The 23185-nt window shown below is 38.5% G+C and overlaps 1 protein-coding gene and 2 long non-coding RNA genes across 10 annotated transcripts in view; 1 reads left to right on the top strand and 2 right to left on the bottom strand.

The window, feature by feature from the left end:
- COL11A1 (collagen type XI alpha 1 chain) overlaps positions 1-23185 on the top strand; it is a 156263-nt gene that overhangs the window by 97673 nt on the left and 35405 nt on the right. For all 7 annotated transcript variants that reach the window (XM_062606099.1, XM_062606098.1, XM_062606101.1 and 4 more), the window contains 11 exons: positions 239-292; positions 1135-1188; positions 3442-3495; positions 4970-5077; positions 6349-6438; positions 6708-6761; positions 15333-15440; positions 15909-16016; positions 17061-17114; positions 21819-21872; positions 22600-22707. In XM_062606099.1, coding sequence (XP_062462083.1) covers positions 239-292; positions 1135-1188; positions 3442-3495; positions 4970-5077; positions 6349-6438; positions 6708-6761; positions 15333-15440; positions 15909-16016; positions 17061-17114; positions 21819-21872; positions 22600-22707 — 846 coding nt within the window. The remainder of the gene's footprint in view (positions 1-238; positions 293-1134; positions 1189-3441; positions 3496-4969; positions 5078-6348; positions 6439-6707; positions 6762-15332; positions 15441-15908; positions 16017-17060; positions 17115-21818; positions 21873-22599; positions 22708-23185) is intronic.
- The window catches only part of LOC134157295 (uncharacterized), a 107078-nt gene continuing 90664 nt past the window's right edge, over positions 6772-23185 (bottom strand). Inside the window, exons 2-4 of one of the 2 annotated variants that reach the window (XR_009962267.1) lie at positions 15509-15996; positions 15187-15417; positions 6772-7151 (exon numbers count right to left, since the gene is read on the bottom strand). This is a non-coding gene — a long non-coding RNA (uncharacterized LOC134157295). Of the gene's footprint in view, positions 7152-15162; positions 15418-15508; positions 15997-23185 lie in introns of those variants that run through there. The other variant, XR_009962266.1, reaches the window with a different exon arrangement.
- Positions 7251-8678, bottom strand: LOC134157296 (uncharacterized). Its single transcript, XR_009962268.1, has 2 exons — positions 7829-8678; positions 7251-7789 (listed from the first exon to the last, which is right to left on the bottom strand). It is a non-coding gene; the product is annotated as an uncharacterized LOC134157296 (long non-coding RNA).

Raw genomic sequence — 23185 nt, 5'->3', positions numbered from 1 at the left:
CCTTTTGGGGGGAAATCTCTTATTGCTTTTTCAGGCAATTAAATGTCTATGTGAATTGTTGCTACCAGTATTTATCTCACAGTGGAGCTGAGGCTTTGTACTTACAACCAGACATTATCTACAGAGTTCATAGATTTTATAACTGAAGTGCATATATTTTATCATCTAAGCAAACTTTTTAATCCAGTGGCATAAAAACCTGATTAAAACTTCACTTGTTTTGTTACATTTATACTAGGGACCACAAGGGCCTCAAGGACCTGTTGGATTCCCCGGACCAAAGGGACCTCCAGTAAGTATCTTTTTAATGAACTATGTGCAACAGTAGGAACATTATTTTTCTTTCAGTGTTTCTGAAGTGAATATTAGAAGATTTATGTAAGGGGTGGTTTATGTATAGATTACAAATATGCTTATTGAGCTATAGAGCTAACACAAGAAGTCACATATTCAAAATGATCATGGATACAGCATGTATTATATTCAGCATACTATATTAAACTGCAATTCTTGTAGCATGTTGATGCCAATGTCCAGATGACAGACTGCGATTAGGTGAAATAGTACTTTGCTGGTGTATCTTTTCTTTTAACAATGGATTAACTGAGGAAGAAAATTGAAGAGGAAAGAGACATTCATTAGTAGTAGAAACGTACAGAAGTAATAGTACATTTGAGCTGCAGCTTAGATTAGTTTTACTGCTCTTCCAGTATGTTTCTGCTCATGTAGAGTAAGCACAAAAGCATCAAACTGCCTGTCATTTTTTTTTTTACCCATGCATTTTTTTTTATTTTTATGTCCATTGCCAAAACTGGAATTTCATCAAATACTCTTGTCATGCTTAGTTTTGTGTTAACTGAGTCATTAAGCAAAGAAAAATGGAAGTTTAGGTTCTTCCCATGGTTTCTGAATTTACCGAAATCCATTTTGAACATGCATGCATCAAGGAGGACACAAAGAAAATGTATGATTAAAATTATAGTTAGCTGATGTAGGAGCAGTTGAACTGTACTGAAGACTAGTCTAGAAAAAAAAACAAAACCAAGATCAGAGGTTCTTACAGCTAATTCCATGCTTTTTTTTTTTCTGAATTAAAGATGGCTAACAAATGATTTATGTATCCTACAATTTCAGGGTCCACCTGGAAAAGACGGCTTGCCTGGGCATCCAGGGCAGCGGGGTGAAACTGTAAGTGAATCTACTCTACTCTGTTAGTGTTGTAAACCTCCAAAGGTCATAATTGTGTGATCAAAACTAAAGACACAGAGCCAGCAGAGAGGCAGGAACTGTAGTTTTCTTATGGTTGGTAGGTTAGCCGTGACATAACTTTATTTTAGTTTCCATGCTACAAGAGTGAGCTTTTTCTTTGCTATGCCTGGTTAGGAGCATCACAATGAACTTAAATAGTCAATAAAAGTCAAATAGATTAATACTGAGATCTCAATTTTAATAAAGATTTGTCAGGTAATTACTATATGATACTTTTCTCAGTGAATGCTGTGTAACATAAATCATAAAGTAACAAAATAACAAAAAGGCTTATCAGTTGTAAGCAGCTAGAAGACTCAAAAGCTAACACCTGTGGAAAGTAGGATCAGGAATGATTCAACCTATGAAAAGAAACTTCAATTTTAAAACTATATCTTATGTAATCCCCTTAAGAATCACAATGAGGAAATTCTGGCATCAAAATGGAAAGATTTACATGTAACAGTTTTAATGGAATTATTTAAAAAGACTCTCTACTTCCATAATGCCAAAACCTTACTCATACAGTATTGAAATAAAATACAGTTCTTGGATTTTTCAGAGCTGCAGAAGCCGTAAATGAATTTAGAGATAAATTTTCTCAGCATGTTGACTGTGTTTTGAGTTCTAACTTCACTGGAAATCTGTTAGTGACTGCTGCGTCACTAACACCTGCATGAGACGTTAATGTAAATTTTTTAATGCTGAATAATTTAGATGAACCCATGGGATGTTCAGGTCATCTTGAGTATTTGCTGCTGAAATCTCCTTTGCTTATTACTACTTTTACAAATCTGAATCTGTAGGGGTAATAAGCTGGTGACATAAGAGAAAGCTAAGTACTAAAACCATCATTAACATCAAGAATCATTGAATGTACTTCAAAATAGCAATTCATTATGCAAATCTGGAAATAGCAGATCTTCTCAAGATACTTTCAGGACATGAGTAATACTCAACATTCCTTTGTCTTTCCTTACAGCAGGCTTTGGAAGAAGCTTTGACTGAGTAAAGGAAGGGACACACGAATGATTCCATCTGTATTGGTTCTGATTTTCAGACATTAGAGCAAAGGGGTACTTTTGTATTTGTTTTTAGTTTGGATCATTTCAGAGGTGTGAGAAAGAGTGCCTAAAACAGTTATTTGCCAGACTGAACCAGGATAACATCTGGCTAGCAGCAAGAGGAGAATCAGATTGGGGAAGGTTAGAAAAAGCTTAAACCGCATCTGGTGTAATGGGGCAGCTGTCATTGAGACTGCCCAGAGGATTGCTGAGCAGGGCTCAATGTTTGTAAGGAATATGGGCCAGATGACACCTTTTATTACATAGGTGAGCAGAGTAGGAGGCAGATAGAGGCTGTTAGGCACGGTATACTACATGGAACCCCAGCTGTGATACAGCAGTGAATGCACTCTCCTAACTTGATGCAGCAACACACTTCCAGTATTTGAAAGAAATAATTTAGCATGTTTCAAAGATACATTAAACAGTACTATCAAGTGAGGTAGTCACTCAGCTTATTGACAAGTTTTGGACTGAAGTCAGGAGCCGCTGATGAGAAAATACAAATTCTATAAAATTGGCCAGTGTGGTGAAAAACTGTCCCCAAAACATTACATTTCTCCTCTCTGCTTCCCAGTTTTTGTCATCATATCAGTTTCTCATTAACTTGATTCTTTTTTGTGGCACTCATGCTGCTTTTTTTACCATATCTGTATAATCTTCATCTTTGTCTCTGTTTCTTTTCATTTTCTTTCTGTCTAACCTCCCCTTTATCTTTAATGCCTCTCCAATTTAATCCACTGTCTGTGTCTTTCCTTAAAAAGAATTTGTATGTCTGGCTTTATGACTCATAATGTGTAAATGTACAAATGGATTTTCAGCTGTCTTTTAGCAGCATCATTTATGCATTCAGACTCACCTCATGAAGTTCACCTATAGATATCTGTAAAATTGACAGGATTTTTTACTTTTGTGTCACCTCAGACAGATTCAGACTGATAGAGATAAGAAAGATTAATCAGTGTTTCACTTCAAAAAATACACAAGAACAAATAATTTCTCATTGTTACATTCTGAAGAGAAGGATTGTGTGATGTGGAATTTCTCTTTTTCCTATTCAACACAGACAAGAATTACTCTCTTCTATATCTTGTCCTTGGTAACGTAGTGTTTTGTAATTATTTCACAGGGTTTTCAAGGAAAAACTGGTCCTCCTGGTCCTGGTGGTGTTGTTGGGCCTCAGGTACATCATTCAATTTCATAGCAACTTAACAAGTCCAACGTTTAATGGTTATATTATGGCTAAGGCACTTGCTACTGGTGTATTAAAAGAACTATATTGATGGTTGTATTAACTTTTGTAACAAATGCTGCATAACAATTTTAGAAAGGTGTACTTAATACTCTTCAGTGATTCCATGAAATATACAAATGATGCGGTTACCTTTCCACCTCCATTTTGTATTTTTTTTTCATGAGAACTCAAGGAGGCAGAGTTGTCTACCATGAAATAGTTTAGAAAGAAGAAAATGACATGTTCACGTAGCATGAGCAGCGGGTCAAAGGACGTGATCCTGCCCCTTTACTCTGCTCTCGTGAGACCCCATTTGCAGCACTGTGTGCAGTTCTGGTGTCATCAACGTAAGAAGGACAAGATGCTGTTGGAGGAAGTCCAGAGGAGGCCATGAGGATGGTCATGGGCTGGAGCACATCCTGTATGAAGACAGGCTGAGAACACTGGGGCTGTTCAGCCTGGAGAAGAGAAGCTGCGTGGAGACCTCAGAGCAGCTTCCAGTGTCTGAAGGGGGCTACAAGGATGCTGGAGAGGGACCCTTCATCAGGGACTGTAGCGATAGGACAAGGGGTGATGGGCTCAAACTGAAACAGGGAAAGTTCAGGTCAGATCTAAGGAAGAAGTTCTTTACTGCAAGGGTGGTGAAGCACTAGAACGGGTTGCCCCCAAAGAAGTAGTAAATGCTCCATCCCTGGCATTGTTCAAGGCCGGGTTGGACAGAGCCCTGGGTGACATTAGTCTAGTGTGATGTGTCCCTGCCCATGGCAGGGCATTGGAACTAAATGATCTTAAGGTCTTTTACAACTCAAACCAGTCTATGATTTTATGATTCTCTGTGACTTTCTTGTCAGAGGCCAAACTTCAGTCACTTTTAGACTGTGGATAGATTCACTGTCAAAACTGCATTATTTGTAACAAAATCAAGCATTTGGATTGCATGAGCTTTTTTAGGTAATTTTTTTTTTAGTGAAAATTTTCAGTTAGTGAATCTGAAGAGATATCTTTCAACATTTCCACATTCCAATTCATATTACTCAGAAAAACAACAGTACAGATAGTGTTTCAAGACAAGCATAGTGCATTTCCTTCCTGTGTCCTTTTTGTAACCTCCCCCTATACATGGATGCACACTGTGTTTTACGGCTTCATTGCTTAAGGAGCAAGGATGGCATTTTACTCTTTGGAAGCTGTACAGATGTGTCTGCAGGCAGAATGCAGTTCAAGGTTTATTTTATAGGACAAAGATACTTTGTAAGTCAGCTTTGCCTAGAGGGAAGGGTGAGGAATGTATGCTAACCAATGGTAATACTATTTTGTAACGGATACTCATAGCAGCTGGATGTTAAGAATCTGCTCCTCCCCACCTTCCACCCCCAAGACATGCATTACCTTGAGATGACTGACTTTTTACTTTTGTGCTTAGGGTCCTACTGGTGAGACTGGCCCAATTGGTGAAAGAGGTCATCCAGGTCCTCCTGGTCCACCAGGTGAACAAGGCCTCCCAGGTGCTGCAGGAAAAGAAGGTGCTAAGGTATGATGTTGCTTTGGGAAACAAATTGGAAGGGACAGGTAAATTGCTGACAGTCTCATATTTTAAATCATCTTGCAGAACATGCAGAATAAAATCAGAACATACAGTATAATATCACAGTTGGTACATTTCACCTAGAGAGATTTTGAAGACTGGAGAATTCCAGTTTTGGAGCTGTGTCTGCTTACACTGAAATAATAAGAATTCCCTTGAGCCAGTAATATGTATTTTTGTCATAAAAAAACAGTTTACATATATGTCAAGGTTTAATTCCAGCTGGCAACTTAAGCCCATCACACAGGGATGGGGGAGACAATCAGAAGAGTAAAAGGGAAAAAACTCACAGCTTGAGGTAAAGACAGTTTAATAAGTAAAGCAAAAGCCATGCACACAAGCAAAGCAAAACAAGGAATTAATTCACTTCTTCGTAATGAGAGGCAGGTGTTCAGCCATCCCCAGGAAAGCAGGGCTCCATCATGCATAACTTGAGAAGGAAAATGCCATAACATGCCACATGCCCTCCTTCCTTCTTCCCCCAGCTTTATATGCTGAGCATGATACCATACGGTATGGAATATCCCTTGGGTCAGTTGGGGTCAGCTGTGTCCTCTCCCAGCTCCTTGTGCATCCATCAGCCTGCTTGCTTGTGGCAGGTGTGAGAAGTAGAAAAGGCTTTGGCTCTGTCTAAGCACTGCAGTAAGGGAAACACCCCTGTGTTTGCAACACTTTTCAGCACAAATCCAAACCACAGCCCCATACTAGCTGCCATGAAAAAAGAAAAACAGGTATCCATCCAAAACCAGCACACTATGCATGGTAATGTAGTAGAAATACATAGTAATGACATGTTCATACTAAGGCATTGTTGTGGACATTGTAATTTAAAGTAGGAGGTTTACTACTAGCTAAAAGGCAAATTTAACCCCTTACTGTTTGGCCACCATTGTGGCACAAGACAAATGCTGCTTATCTTAGTTGTTACGTAGTAATTTTTAATCTTATATTTTTAGTGAGCATTGTCAGTTTTTAATGAATGTATCTTTAAACATTTTTATGGATTACGGTGATTGTCACTATTTATATTGTATAACTAATACTGTATTTTTAATTTAACCATAGTGACAGACTATTGTATTGGGTGAATTGGTGCAGGCATAATCTTTTTTGTCATTACTATAACTAGGATCTGGTATTTCATTTTCATCATTCATTTAATGACTACTATAAGCATTTTAAACATTCTTTTAATCAAAATGTAATATGTTTCTAAGGGTGACCCAGGCCCTCAAGGCATTCCTGGGAAAGATGGACCAGCAGGTCTTCGCGGTTTCCCTGGAGAGAGAGGCCTTCCAGGTGCTCAGGTATGATGTAAGCTAGAACAATTGACATGATGTTTCTAAATACAAGAAATCAATGGATTAACTCTTTATTTTCATGGAATATAATAGGAGAACAAACATCAAGCATCCCACATTGTTAAGTATCATTGGCTATATAAGTAAAAACACATTTATTCAGTTTCTTGTCTTTGGATTTCTACATTCTTCTGTTTATGTATTGCAGAAATAACCCTTGAACTTTCCAGTGTGAGAGAAAAGCTTTTTTTTCCCCCTTTTTTTCATTTTTTTAGGGTCCAGCTGGTTTGAAAGGAGGGGAAGGCCCACAAGGCCCACCTGGTCCACTTGTAAGTAAACATAATAACTTTATGGAAATAGAAACAGTATTATGTAGTAACCTTTTTTCTTCTTTACATGCTGTGATGTTTTCATCAACACAGTCTGTAAACCAGCAGATAGATGTAATTTGAAGTGATCAATAATTATTTTCTACTAGTTACACACTAACAAACATTCAAGGAGTGTGAAGGTTATGAACTTCTGAAGCCTTCTGCTAGCAGGAGGTATGGGATTTATTTGTTGCTCAGTACTTGGCACTAACTCCTTATTGAGATGAAAGAGGTCTTCCATAGTGGAAAATCTATGGATAGTCAATAGTGGATTCATGCTGTTGTGGTGGGTTTACTTGACTGCACACCAGGTGCCGACCAAGCTGCTCTACCAGTTCCTCTTCTTACCTGGATGGGAGGAGAAAGAATACAACAAAAGGCTCATGAGTTAAGATAAAGACAGGGAGATCGCTCAGCAATTACCCTTACAGGCAAAACAGACTTGACTTGGGGAAATGAATTTAACTTATTACTGATCAAGTCAGAGGAGGAGAATGAGAAATAAAAACAGATCTTAAAAACACCATCCCCACACCCCTCCCTTCTTCCCAGGCTGAACTTTGTTCCCAAATTCTCCATTTCTTCCCCCAAAATGGCACAGGGGGACAAGGAATGGGGGTTGTGTTCAACACACATTCTGTCTGCTGTTCCTTTCTTCTCATGCTCTTCCCCTGCTCCAGAATGGGATGACACCCACAGCAGACAGTCTTCCAGGAACTTCTCCCACAGGGGTCCTGCCCATGTGCTGCAGTTCTTCATGATCTGTTCCAGTGTGGGTCCCTTCCACAGGGTGCAGCCCTTGAGTAACAGACTGCTCCAGCATGGTTTCCGTGTGGGGTCACAGCTCCTGCCAGCAAGCCTGCTCCAGTATGGGCTCCTTTGCCCGCAGGGCCACAGGACAAGGATAATCCAGGAGCTTCCTCCAAAACAGGCTTCCCACTGGGTCATAGCCTCCTTTGGGCACCAGCCTGCTCTGGCATGGGGTCCTCCATGGGCTGCAGATGGATGCCTGCCCCCTTGTTAACCTCCATGGGCTGCAGGTGGATATCATCTCCCTTGTAACCTCCCCAGGCTGCAGGTGGATACCCACTCCACAATTAACCTCCATGAGCTGCAGGGGGACAGCCTGACTCTCCATGGTCTTTGCCCACAGGCTTCAGGGAATTTCTGCTCTGGTGCTTCCTCCCCGCTTTCTTCACTCGCCTTGGTGTCTGCAGGGTTGTATGTCTCACGCATTCTCACTCCTCTCTCTGATTGCAATTGGTCTTGCCCAATCTTTCTTTTTTTCCCTCCTTCTTAACTATGTTATCCCAGAGGCATGACCACTGTCACTGATAGGGTTGGCCTTGGCCAGCAGCTGGTCCATCTCGGAGCCAGCTGGCATTGACCATTGGTATTGGACACAGGGGAAGCTTATCGCATCTTCTCACAGAAGTCACCCTTGCAGCCCGTCCTCCCACCCCCCAAATCTTGCCACATAAACCCAGTATGTCTTTGTTCCTTTGTGAAGTGCAGTTCACGTATGCAGTTGACCCGCATAATGTTAAAAAATACTGCTGGTGTTGTGCAGTTGCATAAGCTAGCTTTTAAATATGTGCATCCACTACATTTGCATCCTTACTACGGCATCTAATATTCGGAACCATATACCGGCCTATGTGTAAGGTTTGATTCTTTTTAACTCATTGTGAAACAGATTGGTTTTGTTTAGATTTGGATAGCCAAACTTTCCAGCCATAAAGAATAAAACTGATAAATATTCTCCTCTTCTTTAGTAATTTCTGGATGATTGGGAAATGTCACCCAGCCTATTTCTTTCCACCACTGTTTTACAGTTTCTTACTTATTTGATATCTTAAAAAAAAAAAAAGCAAACCAAAAAAACCAACAAAAAACAATCCCAAAAAAGTTTGAAGACAGTCCTCTCAGAATCTGTTGAGATTGTTCACTCAGAGTTTGGAGATCTCAACATATTTAAAGAAGAGAACAGATCTTAATACTGTTTTGAAGTGCTTTAAATTTGGTACAGAGAATGACTTGGGGATGATTATTTTTGCCAGAGCAAAAAGTTTAGATTCTGCAGTAAAAGGGGGAAATTGTAGAGCAAGCTTAAGAATTTTGGTAAAGTATAATGAGCACTGTAAAAAAAAAAATCTTATTTTGGAAAATAGTAACATGCAACTCGAAATCTTCCATAGAAATCCGTGGGAAAATAGATCATGCAAGAATATAAGAATGGCTTATTAACAATATCATTTCATGAATTTGAAAAGAAATGATGCATTATACGATTGCTTTAGAGTTTTAGAAGATATGATGATCAAAACCATCCATTGCTTTCAAGACTTTATCTTGACATTACTTCCTGAGTGAAGCATACTTATAGTAAGGATCAGTGAAACCATTAAAAGTTATGTTTGCTTGGCTAATAACAGCTATGTAAAATCATGTCATTCAGTAATATTCCCTCTCAGTATTTTAAGCTCAACATAGGCATAAAAATGTATTTGCCACCTTTTTGTAGTTATGGTTTTTTCTTTCTGATTATGATGGAAAAGCAGTGATATGTACTCATTCCTCAAAACAGTAAATTATTCTCCCTTGGACGGTGTGACTAGGCATTTCCTAGATGGTCATGTGCTCAAGAGTTTTTTTACATTTAGGTTCTTGTTTCTTGTTTCAACTTTTATTTATACCTCTGCTGCCTTTTTCACTTCAGTTTCTGATAGTCATCTGCTGGAAGTATTTGAAGTAGGGTATGCTTAATTTGCCTGTTCTCTGTTGTGATTTTTTTATGCAAGTTTTACAAGGATGCACTGGTATTCAAAACATGGTACAGTTATTCCCAAATGTCAATTGTGTAGATTTTGACAGTCATCTTGTCAACTTATTTCTTTCATTCAGTGCAATTGTAGTAAAAAAAAATATCAGCACAGCTATTCCCGTTAGACAAAAAAGTGATGCAATTCTGTGTATTTCAACAGTAAAGCTCTCTTCTGTCCCTGCGAATCATATTGAGATAGGAATGCATGAAATGAGGAAGAAAAACCCAAACCATAGTATAAGGTTCTTGGTTTTGGATTTTTTTCTACACTATTGGAAAAGATCTGCTGTAGCGCACTTTTAAGCTTTACTTCTTTATTTCTTAATACTTGGTAGTCAAATTCTTAAAATTAATTATTTAATTCATAATGCCTTTAAGCTGTTATTCTTTAAATTGAGAACTTGCATTTTTGCTTTACAGTTCTCCTTAACACCATGCAGTATGTATACATTCCTGAAAGGCACTAAAATAGGGTATCTGGGAATGGAATGGGATGGGGTGGAATGGAATGGAATGGAATGGAATGGAATGGAATGGAATGGAATGGAATGGAATGGAATGGAAGCTAGCTGGGAGACCATGCCACCCCATCTGTTAGAAGAAAAGATGAATCAAAATCAAGAAAGCATAGACCAGAACAATTTCTTCAATCTAAAGGTCATGTCTGGATTTTTTTGAAGGAGGCCTTAAGGCTGTACCGACCTCTCAAGCAGATAGTTCAGGTGCAGTGAACCAGAACTCTTCTGAGCATGCACAAACCAGACAGCACAAATGTACTTGACATCAAGTGTACTTGACATTTAACACACCCCACTTTTCCAGGCAGGATGCCCACATAGTAGTTGTACCACTACTATCACAGTTTGTCATTAATATGCATCACATAAGTTTGTGAGGTGTTTCTGAATTTAAATTCAGATGGTCCGTGTTTTTTGAATTCTATAATGGGGTGTGTATAGTTTGATATTTTAGTTCAAAACATGAGAGCCTTTTTGAGGTGAATGTCTCAATCATCCCCATTTACCATCCTTTGGTTCAGATCATGGAGCTCTCTTGGAGCTCATGATCAGTATTCCATTAATGAGAAACTAAATGGAAGAGAAATTCCAGGATCACTTCTAATACCCACTAGATAATGGGAGTTCAGTGCCAGACAAATTATTTGCAGTATAGTCCAGAAATACAGAGTATGGATGTCAGGAGCCCAGTACCAACAGCTTCTTCACTTTATAAGGCCATTGCTGTTGGGGCCACAGTTCCTGCTAAGGTAAACATAGTCATAGAAAGGTTCACTTAGGAAGCTCAGAATTTTTTGCATACTGTTTTCCCAGTCTTTGAGAAATGATGTAGTGATAGCAGGAATTGTAAGCAGAGTGGAAAGAGAGTTTGAAGGGTAAACAGTTCATTGTTTTTGAAGTATACCTTGAGTTCACTATAGCACAAGCAGTGCCCCTTGGGCCACAAAGAGCACCAAGCTGCCCTGTGAGTACTCCAGAAGTCTTCAGTAGGATTTGTTTCCTATTTCATCTTTAATTACTAACTTGTTATATTGAAATTGTTTTTCAGACCAAAAAAGGTGCAGAGATGCCCTTCATACTGGGTTTCTGTGAATCTGTGAGGACAACAATTAAACCACAATAGCTTGGGGTTCTTTCACAGTATCTCATAGCAGACCGTGAGCATCAAATAGTCCTAAAATATTTTCCCATCTATTTTTAGCCAACAGAGGATAGACACAGGAGTGTCATTATAATGGAGTCTTCATTTGCCATTTATTTATAATAGGAAAAGAACTCATGCCACTGGATCATTTTCCTCCAATTCTCTGTCAATACCAATTGCTTCTAACTAGCATATATAGCCAATTACAAACTTTTTTGGCTAGTGCATGCATCTGCAAGCATACCAAACAAATGACCGCTCCAAATACTGTGCATGCCAATTACTGTGTTTAGAGGAATTTGAACAAAAGAAGGAGATGCATGAATGTACTACAAAGCAATGGGGTTTTTTTTGTGTTTTTTTTGGTTTCATTTTGGTGGTTTGTTTTTTTGTGTGTGTGTGTGTTTGTTGTGTTATATTGGGTTTTGGGGGGGGGGGTGTTTGGTTTTTTTTTTAACAGTTCTCTTTTATGTGCTATTTTTGTCTTCTGTTTGTTTTCTCCCCTTCTCATACTACTGTGTGGAATGCTGAATGCTAATGAGAGAAAACTCTTTGGAATGTCAAGCAGTCATTTTTCATTAGTTTATTTGGAATAGGATGCCTAAATTGGTCTCTGAATAAGCCAGCTGTAGGCTACCCAATTATCAGCACTGAGTTATCTAGCACTAATCTTCCTCTCTTTGATAACATTTTTCATTCATGAGAATCTTTGCTTGTTAGACAGTTTGTTAATCAGTGAAAAGTATTGCTTCTACTATGTAGTATATACAATAGCTATAGTTACATATCTCCTCACAAAAAGTGAGAAAAAACATGGTTACTAATGAGTTTAGTCTGTATAAGAGAAATGCAAGAGAAAGCATGACACTTCCATTATGTTTTAATTAACAAATAGATTCAAGACTGTGGGTACCCCTGCAAGACCACAGCTTAACAAGGAGTTTAGTAATATAACAGGATTGTTTCAGAGTGGGACAGAGAGGCAATAAAGGGTAATAAACTTTGAAAAATAGAACAGACTTAAGAAGCTGCCTAAAATGCTTGTATGAGTTGTCACTGTAATTTAAAGTGTTCTACTTTGATCAGAGGCCATTCTCACAAAGACATGAGAGGATCCTTGAAAACAGAAGGTATAGTTTCTGTTCATAACTCATGTTGATTTTAAGCATAACAAATAAAAATGATGCAAAGATAGAGATGAAAAGTTGAACTAGAAATTATGGCCACTGTTAGTGTCTGCTGTCTGATACAGAAAAAATCTATGACTTATTTAGATTTTTTTCCTCTCTATTCTTGCATCCTACTGAGGAGGTGGCCTAAATTTGTTTAGCTTACAAGACATGACAAGATCAGAGACCCTGGTAGCATATCTGCAGGGTACGGCATTTTTCCTATTGAATTCACTGAAGTCTTAGAAACTAAACCAACAGAAATAGGACTAAAACTTAGGCATCCACCCTGACCTAAATAAATAAATAGACCAACACTTGGAAGGATAAAGGCATCTGTGATTCCTGCACAAATAATATTTGTTGAACACTCACACAAAATCAGATTTTACTGAGTTAATTTGCAAAAATATTTGCAGCAACCATTCATCGTTCTCTTCTGCCACTGTTACCTGAAGGGAAAAGCCCTTTCTTATGGTCAGTCCAAGAAGAGTTCATCATGATTAAAAGTAAAAACTTGGGCCCTCATAAATGAAAGCATCTTAAAATTCCAGTGTTACAAGAGCCAGCAAATTTGATCATTCTTAAACATGAAATAAAAACTTGTCTGTTCAGGGCCTCCAGCTACACCACCTATTATAAAAGATTCCAAGTATCACTCCACTTCCAGTGTGACAGCTGAAATGTGAAATTACCAGTTACTTTAAGGTGTTACAAACTGTCTTGTAGGTGTCAAGCTGAAAAGCTAGAGAAATATTACTGTACAGTAAACAAAACTTCAGCAGTGCTCTATTGATGCAAAAATGGTGAATTATTTGAAACACAGAACCCAAAGATGCTGCCAAAGTGTGAAAATACAGAAATACAGATGAGAGTACAGCTCTCTTTGCTTCTCAGTTTTCAGTGAGCCCACAGATTTCAAGGTTAATTCTGTTGCTGTTATTAATTTTTTTTTTTTTTCCCATTAGACTTTCAAGCACAAGGCTAGCTCCCATGCAGAATATAATGGAACAGAATACCCCACTGTCTTTGTTCCCATGCTCTCCTATCTGCAGGGCACAGGAAGGATGTACAGCATCTTGAATCCTCAGGAAGTATGAGGACTAGCAAAACTGGATTTCCTGTCAGAGTTGTTGGCCAGTGATGGTGTAAAAAAACACAAAGAAGCTCTGTCATTCTCCATACTCTGCCTGTACTCAGGAGAGCATCATGCTTCTGTCTCCCTGCACATGCTGGCTCTTGTGGAGACATAGGAAGAAGCAGATTAGATGGCAGTTAACCTCTGTCAAGGCACAGGAAGTTTTCCACTCTGCTGTCAGGAATTCATATCACACTTGGTCAGAATTTGCCTGTGTGATCAAGGAGGTATTAGGAATTCAAGTGTAAATGTTTTTTCCTCGTGGTTGTTTTCTTTCCATAATGTGCCTCCAAACAGGTGTCCATATCTTTGGTTGTGTGTTACAGAGGACTTTATTGGTAGATCACTATTTGGAAATTAACCCAGCTTGCTGAAATGATTTAAAATCAGCACTCCACATTGTGGCTTTTAACTAACTGATAAACAAATATGGGTAGGCCAAAATTTAACTTTTTGATTCTGAAATTCCTTTTATTTGAGTAGAAGTTCTAATCTGTACTGTTACCTCTTCCTTTCTATCCTTTTAGGAAGATTTTTTAATACCAGAGCACCTTGTTTTCATTTCCTTTTTCCCCTTCAGCACTACATAACAGCATATGCCATCTGTACTCTTAGAAAGTGTAAGGAGAGGAAAAAACGAGTCCACCCTAGGTACCTCTTTTTTTTTTTTTTTTAGAGGCGTGCAGATTTTTACATATCTACAGAGTATAGACAGGTATATAAATATACAGAGTCATTCTTTCCATTTCAGGTATACCCTATATACCTAAATTCTCTCCATATAGGCATACTGTATATACCTATATATATAGGCATATATGTAGAGAGAGATATTCTCTTGATTTTGTCTAGTTAGCTTAATCCAGAAGAAATCATAAAGGCACGGCTCAAATGATAAATGGTTATGGAGCTTGGTTCTGTGGCAGATTGACATATTTAAAGGAAAGGTTGGCTCTTTATGGAACAGCCATAAGCCCTACACTGCTTCAAGTGAAAGAACTGAGAGGGAATGTAGAAACTAAATTTTCATTTATGGATGTTTTGGTAGTTCCAGGTAGAAAGGAATGAAGTGATGACAGTGGTATGACTCATTTAAAAGTGAGGCTTATTGAGGCTTTTCCTATCTATTATTGTCCATAAAAATATATTCTAAAATACACAGTTCAATTTTTTCCCATATATGACATCTCTATTTCCCCTTTGAATTTGCAATATTAGGTTTTTAACTTCTGTGCTAAGCTAAAGATCCCTGTACATTCAAGTGTCCTCTGTGTAACACATCAGATGAGTCATACTTCAGTAGATTTTTACACAGGTGACTTGACCGTCACAGCAGTGTTCAGCAGGAAACCTGACTAAAAATTTGGGTTGTGGTGAGGGTTAGTTCTGTATTTTAATATGGTGAATATTCTTTCATCAAAGTTGTATGGCAGTGTATTTTGGAAACAGAAGGGAAAACATTCTTGAAAACAGGCTGAAGCACACTTCTATTATGATGAATACAGGAAGGGGTGAAAAAAACCCAAGTAGCACTGAATAAGAACTATTGAGTATGAACTTCAGGTGAGTTCTTCCAGCTTTTTTATTTACTTGCACACATGCTGAATGCGTATCCTTCTACCAGATGGAATCTCAGTGAATAATAGATTGTCTTCTCTGTTGACCCGAGTCATGAAAACCACCAGCAGTTATCAGGCTTGTATCGAATTATCTTGCACTGTCTTCTTTCTTTCCAGGGTTCACCAGGGGAACGTGGAGCAGCGGGCACTGCTGGGCCAATTGGTCTACCAGGTCGTCCTGGACCTCAGGGTCCTCCAGGCCCTGCAGGAGAGAAGGGTGCTCCTGTAAGTAATCACAGAGTCACATAAAACTATTACAGCACAGACATTTCATTTAAGGATGTTACTCTTACCCACTCCAGTATTTGCCTGTTAAACATATCCTCAGAATACCTGATCTAGTCCTTTTACATTTACAATTAAGTAAATAGTAAAATGTTTATTGTCCTAACCTGTAACACCCAGGCAGGGTTAAGCCTGTTATTATCACAGCAGGGAATGGATATAAAAGTCTGTGAAATCATTCTTTCATTAAAACTTTGTACCCAGCCACTCTGTATTAGTGTAGACGTGTATTTGTCATTGGCTTCCGTTATTATTTAGTATAATTTTCTGATGCATTCTCTTCCTGTTACAGTTTCCTTTCTGTTTCTCTTTTCCTATTATTTTTTAGTGGTAGTACGACTCCCTGTACTGAAATCTCCATTACTCTCCTGTGATAATGGTGGATCACTTCTTTTTCTTGAAAACCAGGGTGAAAAAGGTCCTCAAGGTCCCGCTGGGCGTGATGGAGTACAGGGTCCCGTTGGACTTCCTGGTCCTGCTGGTCCTAGTGGTTCTCCTGGAGAAGATGGTGACAAGGTGAATCATTAGAATTTGTATTAGTGCATCTGTGAGATCTGTCAGTAAAGTTCTCTGTAGCTTTTCTCACCGTAAATACAACAACGAAACAACTCTTAACCCTGCCTCCCCCATACTCCTTCTGCCTACTGCAAAAAAAAATGAAAAACCCTTCTATAATCAGATGCCTGAGGAGCAGATGCCATGGGACACTGGGATTTGTGTTCAAGACTAACATTTATCCTGGCAAAGAAACAAGGATGAAAGTGTGGCAAAACAAATCAAGGCAGATGATGACAAAATTAATTCTTGCTTATTTTAGAAACTTTATTTGCTGAATGAGTAAAATAAAATATGAGTAAAATAAAATATTCTCAGTAGCATATAGTGATTTGGAATCACTGAATAGGTTGAGGGTATCAATATAATATGTTCACAGCAGAGATATTCTGCTGACTTCTGGCAGAATTTAGGATATAGCACCTTTCAGGATCATCTTGCATGTTTGTTCAGTCCTGCACTGTTCTGTTAGCATAAGGTAAAGGTAATGATTTTGAGGTTCATTTTTATGATGCATGTGTGTTATTTATCCCACAGGGAGTATTTTCTGTGATTTAATTATCTGTTAGTATTGTATAAAGAAAACATATTTTTCCCGGTGATTTGAATAATTTTGAAGTTTCGAAATACTGTACACTTCAGTGAGAAGTAGTTGTTCGGTCGCATACAGTTAGATGAGTCTGTAAATCAGGGTGCTTTCATTATAAGTTCATACTGAAGGTGACATCAGGAGCACAATTTCCTTTATTTAGAGCTCAGTAGGACTATACTTCAAAGCCAGGTCTTGTTGCCCTTTGAATATAGCAATCAATACCTGGATTAATATGACATACTATTGATCGATGACGAATTGCCCCCTTTAGACCTTCACACTTAAAGCAGCAGCATAAAAAAAGGAAGAATCATACCAAAGGGGACATTTAAAGATACTGTTACATTGACTTCAGCTAGGTGTGAAGGAGACCATTTTAAACAAGAAGTTTAATTTTTAACTTTCCATTACAGGGTGAAATTGGTGAACCAGGTCAGAAAGGTAGTAAAGGCGACAAGGGAGAAAACGTGAGTAGCGAAATCCTGCATCTGTTACGTTCTTCATAAATAGAAAGTATTCATGCATGAAGTATACAGGTAGTCTTGCTACATCACTAAATAGAAACAAAGACACACTTCAAAAACGTGTCTTCAAAATAAGGTGAATTTTTAATGAAACACTAGAGGTTTGTAGTCCTAGAGCCATGCCTGTATTTAGTATTTCTCGCATTCCTTGAGCTTACAGAATCATTAAAATATAGCTAGGTAAAATACATTCCTTCCTATATAATTTTAATTCATCCATTCTGCATGCGAACTGGAAGAGACAAGGAATACACATACATTCTTTTACTGCGATTAAGTTAACTTCACTGACTGGATTGTGTGAACATGCCCAGCTTTAGCTTCTTAGGCATAATGATGAAGAATATGAAGACTCAATAGAGAAACCTACTAATAGAGTTTTAAAATTTGTAAAGAATACCTAATTCGTAGAAAGCACACTTAACTGATTGCAACATTTCACGACCTCAGATGAAATTCAAAATTACTTCGAAAGTTCAAGCACTGCCTCTATTAATTGAAGCCAGAAAGATACAAATCAGCTTTTTCTACTGTAAAATTTTAAGCTAGAAAGAATAAAACAAGGCACTTTTTTTCTATTTGATTTTTTTCTTTCCCCAAAAGTCAGAAAAGGTTTGTTTTTACTTCTCTTCAATTTCAAGATAAACTGGCATTTTAGTTCAGTAATTTTCCATAAGAAATAATGCAGGAGTAATTGCAGAAAGATTTTTTTTATTATTACTATATTTCATCAATATTCACATTTAGCAAAGCTCAGAGTTCAATATTGGGATATTCATATCTAAGCATATTTATTGTCTTGAAAACACTGTGTGGTTATTATCATTAATGACTTAGTATCATAAAAGTAGATTGCTTCTAAAAACCAAATTTATGGCTTACACATAATCAGATGATGTTCTATAGGAGGATACATAAAAATTCAAGCTAATTGCAGGTTTAAGATAATTTCATAGAAAAAAAATGTGTTAATAGAATATGCAAAAAAAAGACAAGCTTTTTTATTTTTAAAGATAAGCTTTTTCATTCCAGTTATTTATATGAGAGACTTTTACAGTTGCCAGTGCAGAATCCATGTACTTTTCACAACCTTATTTCATTAGATCAGATCACAAGTGCTATAATAAATTATTTGTTATGCCCTATTAACACAAATAATGTAATATTATATATATGGATGAGAGAACACTTCTGTTATAAACCCCAGTTTTCCAAGGAACATACGTATGACCAAGTCTGAAGCAACTTCCAGTCCAGACTAAAATTGCTCCAGCACCTGGGCCGGGTCAGTCCCAAGCACACCTAAGGGCTGGGGGAGACCGGATGGAGCAGCCCTGAGGAGAAGGACTTGGGGGTGCTGTGTGAGGAGAAGCTGCCCACGACCCAGCTTCACTGTGCGCTTGAGACCAGAACCCCCACATGTGCTGGGCTGCACCCCCAGAGCGTGAGCAGGAGCTCAGGGAGGGGAGCCTGCCCCTCTGCTGCACTCTGGGGAGACTCCACGTGGAGAAATGCATTCAGCTCTGGGGCCTGCAACACCAGAGGGATATGGAGCTTCTGGAGTGAGTCCAGGGGGGGCCACAGAGCTGCTGCGAGGGCTGGAGCAGCTCTGCTCTGGAGCCAGGCTGAGAGAGCTGGGCTGGTTCAGCCTGGAGAAGACTCCTTAAGGGAAGTCCTTAGAGCAGCTCCAGTGCCTAAAGGGGGCCTATATCTGGATAGGGAATTTTGACAAGGGCACGTAAGGATACGGTAAGAGGGAATGACTTTAAGCTTTTGAAGGATAGATCTAGATTAGACATTGGGCAGAAGCTCTTCCATGTGAGGGTGCTGAGGCGCTGGCACAGTGTGCCCAGAAAAGCTGTGGCTACCCCATCCCTGGCATTGTTCAAGGCCATGTTGGACACAGGGGCTTGGAGCAACCTGCTCTAGTGGAAGGTGTCCCTACCCATGGCAGGGGATTGGAGCTGATGAGCTTTAAGGCCTCTTCCAGCCTAAACCATTCTGTGATTCTATGATATTCTGATCTTGAATGCTTTGGTTAACTTGGTAAAATTAATTTATCAAATTAAGACATTTTAGAAGTTAGTTTTAAAGCTCTGGACTTTTTCCCAGTTAGCTGAAAATCAGTCTTAATCTATTTGCTCTTATAGTTGTAAACCAGCTGTGGGATGCATAAAGATACATTCAGCTCCTCCCTGTCCATCTAAAGAGGTTCATTAACAGTACAGGCCCTATGTACATGATAACTTCTGGTGTTTAAAGGAAAGGGCAGAAGAAGCATATGAAGCAGGTCATGGTCCAGTTTCACTTCGGGCTTTGCATGTGATCAAATGCATATCCTTTTATTTTTCCCTCTGACATGCCTCTTCGTTAGAGATGCTTCTGCATTAGAGAAATGGAGAAGAAACACATGCTGCACATTCCTCTTTCAGACTATTTTAGCAGACCAGCTAGTTATACTGAGCATTAGACTGTGACTACAATTCCCATCATGAGTACTAATTCATTTGGGCATGTTCCAGCAGATCTGCTGTCATGGCTTAAGCCCAGCCAGTAACTCAGAACCATGCAGCTGCTCACTCCCTCCCTCCCCTCTTTCCCCTTCTGCTCCTGGTGGCATGGGGAGGAGAATCAAAAAAATGTAAACGTCACAGGCTGAGATAAGTCCAATAACTAAATAATTTCTAGTAACAGTCCAATAACTAAAGTGTAATACAAAACCGGTACTACTACTACTAGTAAGGGAAATAACAAAGGGAGAGAATACAAAACTATAAGGGGAAAGGAAAAAAAAAACAATAAACACAAGTGATGCCTAATACAACTGCTCACCACGCGCCAGCTGATACCCAGCCCAACTCGAGCAACGATCTGGGCCTTCTGGGTAACTCCCCCCAGTTTCTATACTGGACATGACGTGCTGTGGTATGCAATACCTCTTTGGCTAGTTTGGTCAGGTGTCCTGTGTCTGCTTCCTTCCGGCTTCCCATGCCCCTCCTCATGGCAGAGCATGAGACTGAAAAGGCCTTGGCTGGGGTAAGTGCTACTGAGCAACAACTAAAACATCAGTGGGTTGTCAGCATTGTTTTCAGACTAAAGCTGAAACACAGCACTGCACCAGCTACTAAGAAGGAGAAAAATAACGGTTACAGTTGAACTTGGGTGATCTGCTTTACAGGTAAAGTGTCTGCAGCAAAATCCTTTCGAGAGGATATCCTGTATTTTCAGTCTCAAGGTCTGAGGCATTTAATGTTTTTCTTAAAATACAGGATTCAGTGTTCAGGCCTGCTTAGTTGAAGTGAATGTTACCGCATTTCAGGTCAAGTGTATTGAATCTTGTTTGTCCTCAATTAGAGTAATTTAACCCTGGCAATTCCAGAATGTGTTTATTTCAAATCTCCTTTCCTTTAAACATGCTGATAGATATTGGGGTAGGGAGAAAGGCCTCTGGAAGATTCTGAAGAAAAAGGACAGCACAATTTTATTGTTGATATACATTCTATCCTGAGTTTTAAAACCTCCACAGTCACAGGAGCCTTCATTAGCTAAATAGTCTCTCCTGATGATTCTGATCATTCCCCCTCCATTTGCCTTCCACAGTAATGGACAAAAAGAGTCTAGCCATGTCTCCAAATAACTTCTTATTAATCAATTGCAAAGTACCTTTCAATGATACTTTATATCAAAATGAGTATTTAAATGTGATTAAAAATGTGTAGATCTCTTTCTGGGTCCTGAAAAATAAAGGAGCAGGTAGAAGCATTCTGCAGAGTGTAGGAATATTCTGTTCTGATTTTGCTAATTCCCATTCTCATGGTAACAATCCCCCTTCCAGTCACTAGGAGCATTCCTAGGACTCCTTTCATTTAGTTTCACCATAGAGGATAAAAAGCCTTTGCTTCCTCTATTGCCGTCATATATGCGACAAGAAAAATATAAAAGTGAAGGAATACATAGCCTGACACTTCACTCTCCCTAGAAAATAATAGATACTTTTTAGATACTCTAAAACCTACATAGAATGAAAAGAAAGAAATAAGACTATAAGATTTAAGAAGTTCCTTTTCCTAATCTCCCTATAAAGGGTAAAATAATCCAATTTTAGCCCTAGCAAGTTTTTAAAATCCAAGGATCATTTTGCACTAAATTCCCAGCCAAGAAACTGCAGACAATTTTCTTGCCATCTGAAATAGCAGACTAGAATTCAGCCCTTGCCAGCTGTAAGGTTTTTTGCTTCCTTAGCTTCACTTTTTATCAGTCCAAATAAGCATTCAATTTCAATATAGATTGTTCTACACAAATTAATTGAAAAGTCTGTTATTTTTAATTGTGAAAAAAAAATCATTTTCATTTTATTCATGTTTGCATGGGAATCTGTTGTAAATATTCTGAAACATTACAAATGTGCTTTCCATAAATGCCGGTATTAAGTCTGTTATAGATGTGCAAATCTGAGTTTTTGAGAGATAAACAAATAGTGATTGTACTGAATGGAAGAGACTTGTAAATAATGCTACATTCTCTATGAATAAATGTAGAGATGCTTTTAATAGACCTTGATCATGAAAATAGGGTTGTCTCTGTATTTGCTTTTAATCTCATTTCAGATGCCATAATCACTAGCTTTTGGATGTTTGTTTGTTGCAGGGTCCTCCAGGTCCACCAGGTCTCCAGGGTCCTGTTGGTGCCCCTGGTATAGCTGTAAGTAGCTTAGAGCAAACACCAGTCTTGCATTAACTCATCTCTGAAGTTCTTGTAACTGCTCCTCCTTACCCCGGCATTTATTAAATCACAGTTCTGTCATTGTCCACTTACATGCAGTTGTCTATTGTAAGTAAGCCTGCATAGGTGTTATTCTATTGCTCTATTCTTCATAGCTGTTATTCTGTTACTGCAGCGTAGTAATTTGATGGAATTATTAAAAATGAAGTAGTGTAAATAGTGAATGGGACTGTCCTTTCAGTGAACTTGGTTGATGGTTTGTATAACAGCCAGTGGTAAAATCACCTTGGTACCAGATGCATTTAAAACTAAAATCCACCTGATACCAGGTGCATTGCTTTTTATCATTATTTAGAAGGTTTTGAATTCTTGAAGGTACCATGAAGATTGGTAGAACTATATCCTACTCACTAATATGTAGGTATTCAGATGCTACAAAATTTATGCAGATGTGAAAGAGAAGAGGTATTCAGGAAAAATCTTTGTGAGACATGCAGTATTATTTGACCTACATTAAACCAGGACATATTTTGCTGGTATTTTATTTATATAACAGACTTCATTCAGTCAAGGTGGTGTAGATGCATTTGTAAAGATATCAGCATGATTCTGAACCTGCTTGCTGTTGTTTTCCACTGATTTCCATGGAGCTTTTTCTGTTATTATCAAATCTACAATATTTTTGCTTTTCACTGTTTCCTAATAGGGAGGTGATGGAGAGCCAGGCCCAAGAGGTCAGCAAGGGATGTTTGGGCAAAAAGGTGATGAAGGTCCTCGAGGATTCCCTGGCCCTCCAGGCCCTATTGGTTTACAGGTAAATTCCTTTATTATTTACCCTCCACCTGTTAGCACCCTGATTCTTTCAGAAACTGAGTATTGTCTTCTATTAAATAAATGATAGCATCAGTTAATAAGAACTGAAATATCCCATATTCATACAGTTCATGCATAAATAGCAGATTAAATGCTGAAGGAGATAGGTTGGTAGAATGTTCTGAACTCCTGGCTACCATAGGCTTTAGAATTTCATTCAATTATTCATTCATTTTAGAGTCTGACAGTTTCTGCTTCACTAAGAGCACCTCTTTTTACTGGAGATACACATGTTAAAGAAAAGTTTGGATGTCCTTGTCATTTACTGTGTTTTCACAGTAGGTATTGGCAGCATAGTGTTTTCTCAGTGATACCATCACAGACACTTGTGTTCAGAAAGATTAGCAGAGCTCCATGATGCTTACACACTACTGCCATCACTGGCAGGTTCCTATAGTTTCATGTTTCTTCCTGTTCAA

Source organism: Pezoporus occidentalis, unplaced genomic scaffold (genome assembly GCF_034315485.1).
Source record: "Pezoporus occidentalis ecotype Australia unplaced genomic scaffold, CSIRO_AGI_Poc_V1 ctg94, whole genome shotgun sequence".
Classification (NCBI taxonomy): domain Eukaryota; kingdom Metazoa; phylum Chordata; class Aves; order Psittaciformes; family Psittacidae; genus Pezoporus; species Pezoporus occidentalis.
Note: the sequence above shows the minus strand (reverse complement) of the source record. Positions and strands in the feature narration are given on the sequence as shown.